The 13,939-nt window shown below is 37.3% G+C and overlaps 2 protein-coding genes across 5 annotated transcripts in view; one reads left to right on the top strand and one right to left on the bottom strand.

Annotated features, from left to right (window-relative positions):
• The window catches only part of mllt3 (MLLT3 super elongation complex subunit), an 81,244-nt gene extending 71,001 nt beyond the window's left edge, over positions 1-10,243 (bottom strand). For 3 of the 4 annotated variants that reach the window (XM_084712635.1, XM_084712636.1, XM_084712638.1), the window contains exons 1-2: positions 2,756-2,886; positions 1,697-1,877 (exon numbers count right to left, since the gene is read on the bottom strand). In XM_084712635.1, coding sequence (XP_084568761.1) covers positions 1,697-1,877; positions 2,756-2,767 — 193 coding nt within the window. In that variant the 5' untranslated portion in view covers positions 2,768-2,886. Of the gene's footprint in view, positions 1-1,696; positions 1,878-2,755; positions 2,887-10,176 lie in introns of those variants that run through there. The other variant, XM_084712637.1, reaches the window with a different exon arrangement.
• focad (focadhesin) overlaps positions 6,393-13,939 on the top strand; it is a 58,977-nt gene continuing 51,430 nt past the window's right edge. The window contains exons 1-2 of the mRNA XM_084712641.1: positions 6,393-6,447; positions 13,806-13,877. Of these exons, the coding sequence (XP_084568767.1) occupies positions 13,821-13,877 (57 nt within the window). The 5' untranslated portion in view covers positions 6,393-6,447; positions 13,806-13,820. The remainder of the gene's footprint in view (positions 6,448-13,805; positions 13,878-13,939) is intronic.

Raw genomic sequence — 13,939 nt, 5'->3', positions numbered from 1 at the left:
GTCCATAAAATGTCATAAAATGTTGATCAATGTCCAAGATGACGTCCTCAAATGCCTTGTTTTGTCCACAACTCAAAGATATTCAGTTAATTGTCAGAGAGGAGGAAAGAAACCAGAAAATATTCACATTTAAGAAGCTGAAGTCAGAGAATTTGCATATGCAGACTAAAAATAGTTGGATAATTAGTCTAAATAGCTGACAACTTATTGATTAACTGACTTACTGTTGCAGCTCTACATGTCTGCAAACCAACCAATCAGAACGCAGCATGAGATTACACAGAATACACTGATCGATCCACAGACACATTCAGCTAGATGCTGTGTTTATATATGTATATATATATATATATATTTAATGTACACTGTAGTAGTGCAGTTCACTACAGATTCATTGTATGATCTGACCCAGATTGCAACCATGACTCCGACACATCTAGAGCTGCCATGATTGGCTGACTATTCAATTAGTCAATCAAAAGAAAAGTAATCTGCAACTATTCTGATAATCGATTATTCAAATTCTCTGATTTCAGCTTATCAAATGTGAATATTCCCTGGTTTCTTCTAGCCCTTTCCACAATTTTCTGACATTTTATGGACCAATGACTTGATTAATCAAGAAAATGATCGGCAGATGAATCGATAATGAAAATAACAGTTAGCTGCAGTCCTAAACTGATCAATTGTTGGAATATCAAAGAAAAATACACCTCTGCTGGTTTCAGCTTCTCAAATATCAGGATTAGATGCTTTTCTTTGTCATTAAGGATTGTGAACTGGTGGGATTCAGACTGCTTAAATAAAACATCACCTTGTGCTGAGAACTTATAGCCTGATGGGCATTTTTCACTATTTCCTAACATTTTATGGACAAAATTATTAGTTGAGTGTATAATCTTGCACAGTTTTACCTGCAAGATTGCTGGTATTGAGCACAAGTAGCTTACAGCACATGTGTGCACGTGTAGAGTATGTGTATACCGAGACAGCACAGCTCTGTTCATCACGAATAGTAATTATCAGTCTGGCCTCGACTTTAAACACTTCCTTTTGTGCAATACTTGTGTTTCAGGCTCAGTGGTTTGACAGCAGTGGAGTTCCTGCAGAGCTGGCATACCTGTCACTGTTTTACCTTTGCACACTTTACACTCTCTGTTTCAAATGCAATAGCTGCATGAGGTATGATTCAAACAACACATCTGTATGCAGTGACATTTAAGACAAACACTAAAACGCTCCAGAGAGACATTGACGCACCATAAAAATACGTTTTGCATCATTATTTCCAACCTTTACATTCTGTCTTCTGAGAATTACAGAGAAAAGACAAACACAACTTGTTTCATTTGCTGCTATATAATATCCACAGCTTGCATCAGAACATAAAATGCATCATTTATTCTTCTCGCTTGGATTTTCTTCACAATATGCACTTATTTTAACTATGCACAGCCCCTTAAAAACACAACACAATTGACTTTTTTGCCACCCTGCACAGACGTCAGAGGTCAGACTGATCTACAGAGACTCAAAGGCTTGATCAAGCACACATGAGCACTGTGGATTCTTGCTGATACGAGGGTTTGAACCTCTCACCATGTAGGAAACCCAGCTGCTTTGAAGAATCGGTGCCAAAGAAAACATGAAACAAAGGAGCCAACACAAAAGCACAAACAGTCTCCCGGTCTCTTACCTCTTTTTGGTTTGGGGAAGCTTTCGTGCAGGTGAAAAACTACTTTCTCCACAAAGTGCTGAATGTTGCTGTGCTCCGGTCCTCGGACAAACACCATCCAGTCGTGGGTGAAGCCTTCCACGGTGGGTTTCTTTCTGACCTGGGCACGATGACCAAGTTCTAGTTTCACCTGAACAGCACCCTGTGAAAACAATGATGCCCGATTACTGCTCAAATTCTAGTTAAAACTGAAAAAGCACGTGTGACAGAGTATGAAAATAATTTCTAGCCAAACATTAAAATGATAGTTCACCCCAAAATCTAACAAACCTATGATATATAATAAAGGAGTTTTCATTTTGGGTGTACTGTCCCTTTAAAATAAACCCTTCTTTGGATTTGTTAGACTGCTTTTACACCTAGATTTTTAAAGCGGCCCATTTTATTCCCTTGTCTCCTGCACTGAGGACGCCATGCAAAACTCCATTTCAAAATCTGCTGATTTAATGAAACATTGCTTTTCGGCACATATACACACCTGCAGAATCTGCTTGACGACTTTTTATTATTTGCTAGATTCTACAGGTAAATTCTGGATAAATACCGAACATTTTACTAACTTTACACTGCTGAAATATGCTTCCACTTTGCTCTCTGCCATTGGGAAACGCTGCACGGCAGTTAAGCGATAATGTAAGGAAAATAAGAAGAGAACCCATGGAGAAAGTTGAGATTTCCTCACATTTACGTGCTAATTTATGTACTGCATGTAACATTGTGCCGAATTGTAAGATGCACTGTAACCATTCTACAAAAGCCTTAATTTGTGTGTATGAAAAGCGTTTCTGGCGGTAAGCAGAAAAAATGTTAAAATTGCCAGGTTTTTGAGTTGAATTTTGCGGCACACTATCTATTCAGGAGATAGCGGCACGTATCGGCTCTAGCTAGCTGTGCGGCTTGAAAATCCTCTTTACGGAGTAAAAAACCAGCGACTCCTCCGGTGTCACACAACAGCAAAATGTCCAAACATATACTCCATCAGACCGGACCGGCGAACAAATCCTCCAGCTGCCTACTCACCGAGTTGGCCATCCTTGAGGCCCCGCGTTACTGTTATTTCATGGAGAATGAGTTTTAAATGAGAGTAGAGGTGAGTACAGTTTGCCTATGACGGCGGACATGGTCTCTCCTGGACTGAAGTCACACTCAAGACTTTCAAAGCCTCGCCGGCTGTCAAATACCCACAATAACGTGCGGAGGTTCCGCCGTGGACTTTCAAAGTAAAACACCCGCAGTGCGACCCTTCTGAGAGAATTTCACAAACTTTTAGGACACTGTAAAAGCAATGCTTTTGCCATTTGGGATAAATAATTTGTGTGGATGATTGTAACTGCCAAAATAAATCAGTCAATAAATAAATTAATATGGAATTAAATACACCAAAAGTAATATTAGAAATAAAGACAGGCGTTAATAAATGAGGAAAATGTTACATAAATTTATATTTTTGTTTTAATTTGCCTCTTTATTTATTTACATTTGTATTAATGGCCCTATTTATTTTGTTCTCTGTTTAATTTATTATCTTATTTATTCACTGACATTTATTTTTTAATATTTTTTGAATATTCTTGAGTATTTTTAATACTCCATATATTTCAGTATAACCACTTTTTATCCAACACTGAAGAAATTAATATGTTTTCAACCAGAATTTTCACAGCATTTAGAGCTTTGTGTTAGGAAATACAATTCTAAAGCAACTGAATAAATCACAATACCATTGAGCCATGGTCTGGAGTAAACAAAACACAAGGATCATGGGTGGCATGCATATTATGGAGGATTATAACTGCCAAAATCTAAAATTAATAAATAAGGGACTCAATAAATTAATTAGTATACCAGTAAATGCAACAAAAATGTTAAAATATAAATGTAGACATTAATTATTGTGTGAAATGTGACATACATTTATATTTCCATTTTAATTTGCTTCCATGTTTATTTACTTTTGTATTAAATGAAATAATAAATCGATACATTTATAGCTAAAATGGAAAATTAAATAGCAAAGTAAATAAATACAGGGATTGATACAAACGTAAATAAATACAAAAGCAAATTAAATCAAAAATATTGACTTATTTCATATTTTATGATTTTTTAAATCCCACATGTATGTTCAGTCTTATTTTTTGTTTCATTTAATGGCATATTAATTCAGTTATTTATTTTCAGACCCTTGATAATATACGTTTCAATGCTATGGTATTTACATTGTTTGCTCCAGACTGCAGCATTGTGGTCTGGCCATAGCCAGAATTTCAGAAATAGTAATTGATTCCAAGCCATCCTTCCTACAAAATTTTGACCAGTTATCAAAAATAAAGTCCTTAAAATTGTTTGAAAATTGATTTGACGTTTGATTTTCTACATATTATTTATTCAGTCAGCTATTCAGTTGCTTAAGACTTTTATTTCCTAACATGAAGCTTTCAAAGCTCTACCAGAGATAAAATTCTGCCAGTGAAATTAATTACTACTTATTTATTTGGAATTGGACAAAAACTGGTCAAATTACAATATAGTTTTGAGAATAAAAAAATAACATTCCAAACGTTTATATTCTTTATTGCTACTGGGTCTGAATTTTGTTTAACTGCTGCCAAACTACTGAGAAATGTATAGAAATAAAAGTGTCATTACCGAACAAACTCATTTGTTTCCACTCATTTATTTTGGACACAAAAATCTCGTATTTCCGGCTTTTCTCTGCGCCATTTCTGCAAACTTAACGACGCGTAGGGGTGAAGCGCACGCGCAGCTTGGTTTACCCACTAGGGCTGCAGACAGAGCACGAGACGAAAAGAGCCAATCAGAGAACAGGAGATGTACGGACCTCCAATCAGGGGGCCCCTGCCGTCTTGCAATTATGTTGCCTTCAAGTCCCAGGGGAAAACCGGCGAGTGGAGTATGTATTAACAGTTTATGTGAGATATTCAAATCCGGTTAAAGCAGAAAAATGCCAACATTCATGTACGATTAATGCGATTAAAATCGTTTTTGTGACAATACATCACCCCCAGCTGAGATTTAATAAACAAACATGAAAGATAACTTTTACAAGCTATTTTGGAGGATTCATGTAATTATTTGTCATATTTATGGATACCTTTAGAGACAGGTAATAATAAATATTAATAATATTATATAAAAATAAGTCCACTTTTATCTTTTTACATTGTTTACAAGTCTGGCAAATAACTGTTTTTGCATGTATAGTTACAGTAGATGGACCTCTGCAGGCCTGTGTATACAGCAACATATATTATCAAAATGATATGATCACAATAGTTTGAGAAAAAAAACATGCGTCTTAAAGGACCAGTCTGTAGGATTTGTTTGGCATCTAGCAGTGAACTTGCAGACTGCATCTCACGGAGGCCATGAAAAATATGCTCTATATTTTTCACAGCCACCATAAGTTCTCCTTCTTCTTCAGTGTTTATATTTGTCCGTTCAGGGCTACTGTAGAAACATGGACCTGCTCCCTCTGTAGATATAAAGAGCTCATTCTAAGGCAAAACACAATTATGAAAACATACTTATTAATATTCAATTACATTTGTGTCATTTTGTGATATTCTGTCAATAAGAACCCATAAACTTACACATTGATAAATCAGTCAATACTTGCTCATCAAGGTAACTTTGAAGGTGGGATTTTGTCTCTCATTAAACTCATAATACAATAATAACAAAGCATTTAAGAAAATAATAACTGAAAGTTTAATTTCTGCCATAATCAGCCAATAAAACCCCTTAAATCTTACATACTGGACATTTAATGTTACTACCAGCAATCAAAGTATTAATTTAATCAAACTAAATCTTTACTTTCCTTTTGCACATGCATATGGACAACATTTAAATTGTTTAAGTAGTCTTAAAAACTCAAACTCCAGCGTAAAATTTTTATTTCCATTAGAACCCCACAGATACTGAATTTTTGGGGCCGATACTGATGTTGATGTATCACTTGATATTCTCTATTAATATAGATAAAATCCAGAAAATAAACATCAGGGCCCTGAACAGTTAACTGTCACTGGTATTTTTAATGATACTGAATAATACTGAATAATAATAATAATAATAAAAAATCTCTATTATGTTGTTAAAAAAGTATACACGACACAAATAAAAGACTGATATCGAGCTGATAAATATACCTGTCCGGCTCTATTTTTTCTGTTTAAAATGCATAACCTAATTTCTGCCCAAATTAACACTGAACAGACAAATACCCAAAGCTTAATTATCAAACCTTGCTATATTTTATTATATTTTAACTTATATTCTGAATTATTGGTAATATTTAGCTCACCCAGACCTCCCTGGAAAATCATATTTCAGTCTTAATGGGACTAAACTTATTAAATAAGGTCTTGATAATGATGAGTTAATTTTAATGTGGGCTGCCATAGACTTCCATATAAACCAGTGTCTCACTCTGGTAAAACATTATGTGGGGTGATTATTAACCCGGCTGTTAACACTCAGTGAAAAACTCTACTGTATGTATCCGTTTATATGAACATGCTCTTAAAAGCTTTGTTATTAAGGTTTAATGAGCGTATTTTACACTGCGATCACAACACCATGATTTGCAAGTTATGATGAGTGACAGCTCGGCGCCTCTCTGTCGCTTTTGGTCGTCGACGCTCGCCGTAGTTGCATGCGGGTTTGCAGGCGGCTGGATGAATGAGGTAAAGTTTGTCTAACAACATGTAGAACTTTAACCAACTTTTAACAGAGAGTGTAATACGTTACTCAGTCTGCTGCTGGAGGTAATACAGCCCAAATGGCTTTATTACTATGAATGCATTCCCTGTAAAACAGCCTTAGCTTCTGTGTTGATAACTGTAGTTAGCTGTTATTAGCCGCTTCAGCTAACTTCCCTTGCTAGCTTGTTTGTTATAGTTCAGTTTATTATGATTATGAAGTAGCTCTGGATGTGTAACGTTAGCTTTTTGTGCACCAAAGGTTTGTGCCGAAGTTCTTCCGTGACTGTTTAGGTATGTGTGACACGTAGCCAGCATCAGGACCACGACGAGCTAAGAGAACGCGCTACACTAAACCCCATCGAAAATTCTCTCAATTTTACATTCCTTTACGTGCTAGCAAAGCTGTGTAATGCACAGAACGCTACTGAAAACGTTATATGACGAAGCAGAAAGCAGACTTTGATTCGGCATTAATGTTATCTATCAATGAGCATCGACTGGAAAAACAAGCCACCGCCAACATGCTCCCAAAAATACATCACAGCAAGCAACAGCAGCATCATGCAGTTGATGTAACACCTGCTGGGAGATAAGGTAGCATGACATAGACATGATAGTGAATGAAGTGATGTTTATCACAACACTAATCATTGCATTGTGATATGCTCGAATATAAATCAATAAATGTCACAGTATAAATATCTCAGCACTGTCTAATATTTTTTTGGTCAGAATTCCCTCTAAGGTTTTGCAGTTTCTGTTCTGCTGTAAGGGCTCTCTGTAACATCCTCCGGTCGCCATGTTGGAGGTCCTCAGCTCTCTGCAGAAATTATTTTAATAACTAGTCTATTTAATGTGCCACAGTGAGTCAACCTTTAGCCCTGTGCTTGTGCAGTACTTGCTGGTGGGCTGATCAACACCAGATAGCTTGTGTACTAATGAAACAACACTTTGTCACAAAACAACGTGTAATTACCAAAGTCATAACCAGGTAATATCTTGGTATTAACAGTGATATCTGGGTCATTTTAGACTATAGAATTTATGTAACAGGGTAATAAAAGGCCAAAAACAAAGGATAATAGTGGGGAAACACAGGTGACGATTAATTGATTAATCAAGAAAATCATTGACTGTTTAATTGACTGTGAAAATAATCGTTAGTTGCAGCCTTATATTTATAAATGATGGTTATTATAAAGTGATAAGTTATAAGTTATCCTTGGGTAAGTTTTAGGGTGGGGCTACCTTGATGGACACGTCGCTACCATAGACATGACATATGCTGCATTGATCACTTAGGCTGCCATATTGGCTATGTCAAGACTGGCCTGTGAACAAAAACATTTATGGGGGAGCTCCAGTTTTCCAGATAAAAAGCACTATAATCTTTAAATTTCTCGACCAATTTCAGTGAGTCATGTTTTATTCCAGGGTTTATGATCTATTTGGAGTTGGGAGGAAAAAAAAAAAAAAAAAAAAACGTCCTTCAGCTCCTAACCTGACACACCAAATGGTTTGTTACACAGAGCCATCTGGGAAGTCATCCTTGGAAAAGGGCAGGCACTTAAAAAAAACACTTGGCAGGTGATTGGATTAGCCACCTGTCTATCATGTCTAACGCAGACTAACTTAAACCAATCAGATTAACGATCCATGTGATGTAGAAGGAGAGCGCCCAGGAGGAAACACAACAACATGTTGCAGTTTGAAGTATATAGTTAGCATGTCAGGAGATGATTCTTGACAGGGTTTTTTTGTTTGTTTGTTTGTTTTATTTGTTTTTTTTAAAGATTATTTTTGGGGCATTTTCCCTTTATTTGGTAGGAACAGCTGAAGATATGACAGGAAAGGAGGTAGAAAGAGGGGATGATACGCAGCGATTGTGCTGCAGGAGGGAGTTGAACCAGCAGCCGCTGCAGAGGACTGATAGCCTCAGTTCACAGGGCACACACTGAGCTACAGGGATGCCTTGATTCTTGTTTCTGGAAAGACAATTTGTGCATTAAAGGCACTCCTCAGATTATTGCTTCCGTGGATGCTTCTCACAGTCATCACACCTTAAACCACGCCCGTAGCTGCCAGTAGTCCCTTTTAGGACGTCGATTGGCTGCACTTCTTTTGGTGTGGACACAAACGGATATTTTAAGCCTGGCAAGATGGATTCTCACATGATCTAGTGATTTAGTGATCTTGTGAATCCAGCTGTCTCGCAAGGTAATCCAGCTCCACCCTCTCGTCCAAATATGGTCATCTGGCGCAAAAAAACTCCCCCCAAAATGCTGACAGGAGGCCATAATGCCAAACCTGAAGGTTCAAAAACAGTACTCCACAAACCAGTGGGTGGTGTCACGGTGGCTACATCCACTTCTATGAAACAGTCTAAAGTTCTGACCAGTAACAGTCCAAAAAACAGTCAGTTTACTTTGAAATTAAACAGAAAAGCAGCAAATCTTCACATTTGAGAAAATGTAACCAGAGAATGTTTTGTTTTTTTTGATTGATAAACAACTACAATGATTTATAGATTACTATAACTGCTGCTGATGAATTCTCTTTTGATTGATTAATTGACCTATTGTCTCACAACTAAACAATAATATAAAATTATGAAAGCTGCATTAATCAATCAATTATTAAATTAATTGCCAGTAATTTTGATAACTGATTAATAATTTTTGATTGAAAAAAGGTCCAAATTCTCTGATTTCAGCTTCTTTAATGTGAGTATTTTCTGGTTTCTTTACTCCTCTCTGACAGTAGAGCAAATATTTTTGAGTTGTGGACAAAACAAGATATTTGAGGACGTCATCTTGGGTTATGGGAAACAATGATCAACATCTTCTGACATTTTATAGACCAAACAACTAATTGATTAATGGATAAAATGATCAACAGATTGATCAACTTTGAAAATAATTGGTAGTTGTAGTCCTAAAAATGATCAAAAAGAAATAATAAAACTAGCACTAAACCAGTTTTATTAAAACCCATCAAGACAGCTGTGTCAGATGTTATAAGAATAAACTGGCTTCATTCTGCACTGCTATGATTTTGGCCTTCCAACATGGCCGTGACTGTGTGTGTGTGTGTGTGTGTGTGTGTGTGTGTGTGTGTGTGTGTGTGTGTGTGTGTGTGTGTGTGTGTGTTGTGGCACCTGAAAGGCCATCAGAAATCCCACGTGCCTGTGCGGCATGTGCGGTTTGCAGCGGCGAGGGTGACACAGTAAAGCCTCAGCAGTGTCATTTCTAAAGCACTGTTGGCTCAACACTGTTCCTGCATTGTCCTCGCTTGTATTGCTAATGCAGAGCTAGCAGTACAGGCCAGCCATTATTGTTTTCCTCTAAGGTAAATATGCTGTAGAAACCACTGGAACACTTTGCTCTACAAACTTTTATTTTGTAGTTTTAGCTGACCATTGACAGGCTTCAAAGTAGAAGAGCCCAGTTACTTCTAAATGACACCTCTCACTGTAACACGTGTTGACTGATCACATTCATTGAAAAATAAACTTCTACCAGCCACATTCTTGTCAAACTCTTCAAATGAATAACTTTTAAAGAATATTAAGCAAAGGTATGCTGAATATACATGCAGTGATATTCTATGATTGACAGCCACATTGTCTACAAACATGAATAAATGAGCTCTTTGCAGAGTTTGCAGTCAGTTTGGAGTGTGGTTGTGTAGTAGCAGGCGCAGCTGACTTACCTGCTGATGTGTCCGTGGAGCTGAGTGTCAGTGGGAGCCGGTGCACAGCGAGCAGGAGCAGGGTGGCGGTGGACAGTACAGCAGAGCAGGCTGGCTTATCAGTTAGATAACAGCAAAGGGGGGGGGGGGGGCAGGGTTGGGTGTCTGTGTGTGTTTGGGGGAGGGGGTGGCGGGGGTGAGGCTGCATGAGGCTCGTATTCCCTGTGTTTATAGTAATGGTAAACCCATATATCGGTTTACAGATATTGATTAACAGAAAAACGCTGAAGGAAAAGGGACTTAGAAGTTCCCAGTTAGGACTAGAAACTTTTCTGTGTGCTGTTTTTAGGCTCAGACAGTATCTGTTTTTCATACCCTCCTGACATTTCACTGGGGTATGCGGTATATAATGATATTAGTATAAATAAGTAAAAATATATTCATAGTTGATTAATTGGTCAGTTATTTTCTTGAGTAGTTGTTTGGTTTATAAAATGGTGAAAAATGTTGATCACTGTTTCCCAAAACCAAAAGTGACGTCCTCAAATGTCTTGTTTTGCCGACAACCCCAAAATATTCAGTTTACTGTCAGAGAAGAGTAAAGAAACAGGGAAATCTTCACGTTTAAGAAGCTGAGAACTTTTTTCTTACAAAAAAAAATACTAACCCTAATCCAATTAATCAATTATCAGAATGGTTGGTGATTAATTTAATAATGGTCAGTCTTGCTAAGTTTAAACACTTATTACCACAGCATAATAAATTCATAGGAAATAAGCACATTTAATCCATCAATTGTTGCGAAAGGACCCGATGAGACTTGTTGCTGTGGAAACCAACACATCATTTGGCTGAACTTGCAGATGAATCATGTGTCCAATGAACTGCTTTTATAGTTGGAGGATTCATTCATTAATGTCAAAATAAAGCTAAATGTGGCAATATTTTCAGGATTCTATATCAGGTCATATTTAATAAATTAGCAATTATTTATTTTCTATAATTCTTCTGTTGGCCAAGTTCCCTAATGTTATAAATTAATTTAATTTTCTTTTTTTATTTTCCATCAATGAAAAAAATCAGTTGCAGCTTCTGTGTTATGTCTATGTTAACTTTATTCACAGTGACAGCCCAAGCCGAGCTGATTTCTTAACTGGATGTATAGATTTTTTTTCACACTCTTTCACACAGTCCATTTTTGTTTCTTTCCCTAAACTTTGCAATTGTTCTGTTTATTACATGAATAAGAGAATAGATAATACTCATCACAGTTTCCCAAAGCCCAAGATGAATAACCAAAATGCCAGTACCAATACTAGTACCTTTAAATAAGGTTGGGGGTAGTTTCCAGTTTTACTGGTTCGGCCGGGTGTGTGAGCTTAAACCAGTTTGATTTTAGGTTAACCAACTGAACCGGCTTTTCTCACTGTGAAACGTTCAAATACATTGTTTAGAGCCAAAAAGTAAATCAGTGACCTGAATACTTATATACTGGGGCTTCAACTAATGATTATTTTTGTTGTTGATTAATCTGTGAGTATTTTCTTGATTAATCGATTAGTTTCTTGGTCTATAAAATGTTGAAAAATGTTGATCATTATTTCCCAAACCCCAAGATGATGTCCTCAAATGTCTTGATTTGCCTACAGTCCAAAGATATTCAGTTTAGGGGTAAAGAAAACAGAAAATATTACCATTTAAGAACCTGGAATCAGAGTATTTTGACTTTTTTTTCTCAAGAAAAAAAGACTCAAACTGATTAATCAATGGTCAAAATAGTTGGTAATTAATTTAATAATTTAGTCTTAATTAAGTTATTGTTGTAGCTCTTGTGAAAAATTTGGACACACTTTTCATTCAATGTTTTTCCTTTATTCTTATTTTTCTGCATTGTAGTTTAATAGGGGAAACATCAAAATTATGAAACATGGAATGGAATTAATTAGAATTAATTCATTATTTGGCCTGTAAGTCTGCTACTTTATAAGTCTCATGCTTGTGCACTCAGATACACACAGGCAGATCATTTACACAGTTATCTGAAGTTGCGAGGGTTTGTTGAATCTGACGTAGCATGGTCTTAGAAGCCCTTCATATGAACAAAAGTAGGAGCTGTTTGCTGTTTGCTGTGTTCCAGCACTAATTGAGCAAGCATCATGGGAAAGGTGGGCGGTCCGTGCAGCACTTGTAGCAGAGTGTGCATCACAGCTGAGCAGACAGTGGTGTGAAGCTAGCTAGCTTGTGGAAAGTTAATAAAATGAGTCCACTCTGATATAACTCTGTCCCTGACTGTTTGCTGTGTTAGTGAAGTAGCTAACCAGCTGTAGTTTATCAGTGCAGTAAATAACGTAGCAGATGGAAAGGTAAGTATGTAGCTCCTGTTTGCCCTGTTACACTTCCTGTATTGTTTTAAATTAAAAGCCCTCCAGTGTTTCAGTGAACAGAACTTCTTCGTCTTTTCTTGTGTTTTCAGGAACACAGCTACTCACTTGAAGGTGTGTCTTTTACCTGAAGATGAGCAGCTAGCTCGAGTTGAGCGGCTGTGAAACAGCAAACAAATGCTTCACTTCTTATATGTTCTTCACAACAAAAGTCCTGTGTTATATTATTCCAAAGCTGTTTGACATGATAGAGAGATGCTTCATCCAATCACCTGACAAGTGTTTTTTGAAAGTGCCTGCCCTTTTCCAAATAGTTTCTAAGGACGACTTCCCAGATGGTTCTGTGTAACAAACCATCTGGTGTGTCAGGTTACTTGGCGACAGTGGTGAGGAAAAACTTCTGACAGGCAGAAACCTTGAGCAGAACCAGACTCAGGGTTGACGGGTTTTTTTCAGTGAACAAAAGACAACAAAATTCTCAAGCATTAAATGCTGTCCTAAGACAAGCGCTGTTTAAGTAATCTAGCAGGTTTAACTAGTTTTTAGAGTGAGCTGACTTTCCGAAAGAACCAAGGAGAAATTTAATTTGAATTTAAGTCTGATGAAATTAGTAAGCCAGTGTGTTCAATGCCCATTTTCAATAATAGTTTTTGACACATTTAAGTATCAAAAAACTGTATGAGTTTTACGTCCAGTCGTATTCACAACCTTCAACAGTCAAATCTTGTAAAACAGCGGCTGTGGCGTTCAGGCATCAGACAGCTGGCGGTCAGCACCTGTACAGCATATTGTCGAGGCTAATGAGACAACCTGAGATGGGCCACTGGTCTGCTTAGCAACCTGTGAGTTAGCGAGTGAGCTGGTATAGTGATGACTTGTGAATAATTTAATGCAAAATTATGTCATGGCTGCAGGCCAATAATTTGATAACACATGGCGGGGATCGGCTTTCAAAGGGTCAGCCTCTGAATACCTCCAAGCAGTGCTTCTCCCTGGAATGTTTGCTCCATTAATGCTGCGAAGCAACAGGTGGCTGCGTCACTTAGCTTTTGTTTCAAAGGCTCACTCCTGCACCACTGATATGTGATATTCTTGAGTTAAAAAGAAGGCTAGCACAAAGCCCTCTTTCTGAAAATGTTTCCTTTCATAGTGCTGTCTGACCAAACTTTGAATTCTTGGAAGTGAAAGAGCACACATGTCAACACCAACAATGTTTGCTCTCATTATGTTGTGTTAACTTATTGTAATGGAGTTTCCATCTGCTCTCAGGCATGACCCGCTGAAATGACGGAGAGTTTGAAGATACGGTTTGATTTCCCCAGCCCCGTCATCCAAGCCCAGGTGAGCTGCTGCCTCATGGTCACACTAGATGATGATCTGGGAGTGAAATCTTTCTGCGGTCC

Source organism: Lutjanus erythropterus, chromosome 23 (genome assembly GCF_056507025.1).
Source record: "Lutjanus erythropterus isolate fLutEry1 chromosome 23, fLutEry1.hap2, whole genome shotgun sequence".
NCBI lineage: Eukaryota > Metazoa > Chordata > Actinopteri > Lutjaniformes > Lutjanidae > Lutjanus > Lutjanus erythropterus.
The sequence above is the reverse complement of the archived record's forward strand: the minus strand, read 5'-3'. Positions and strand labels throughout refer to the sequence as shown.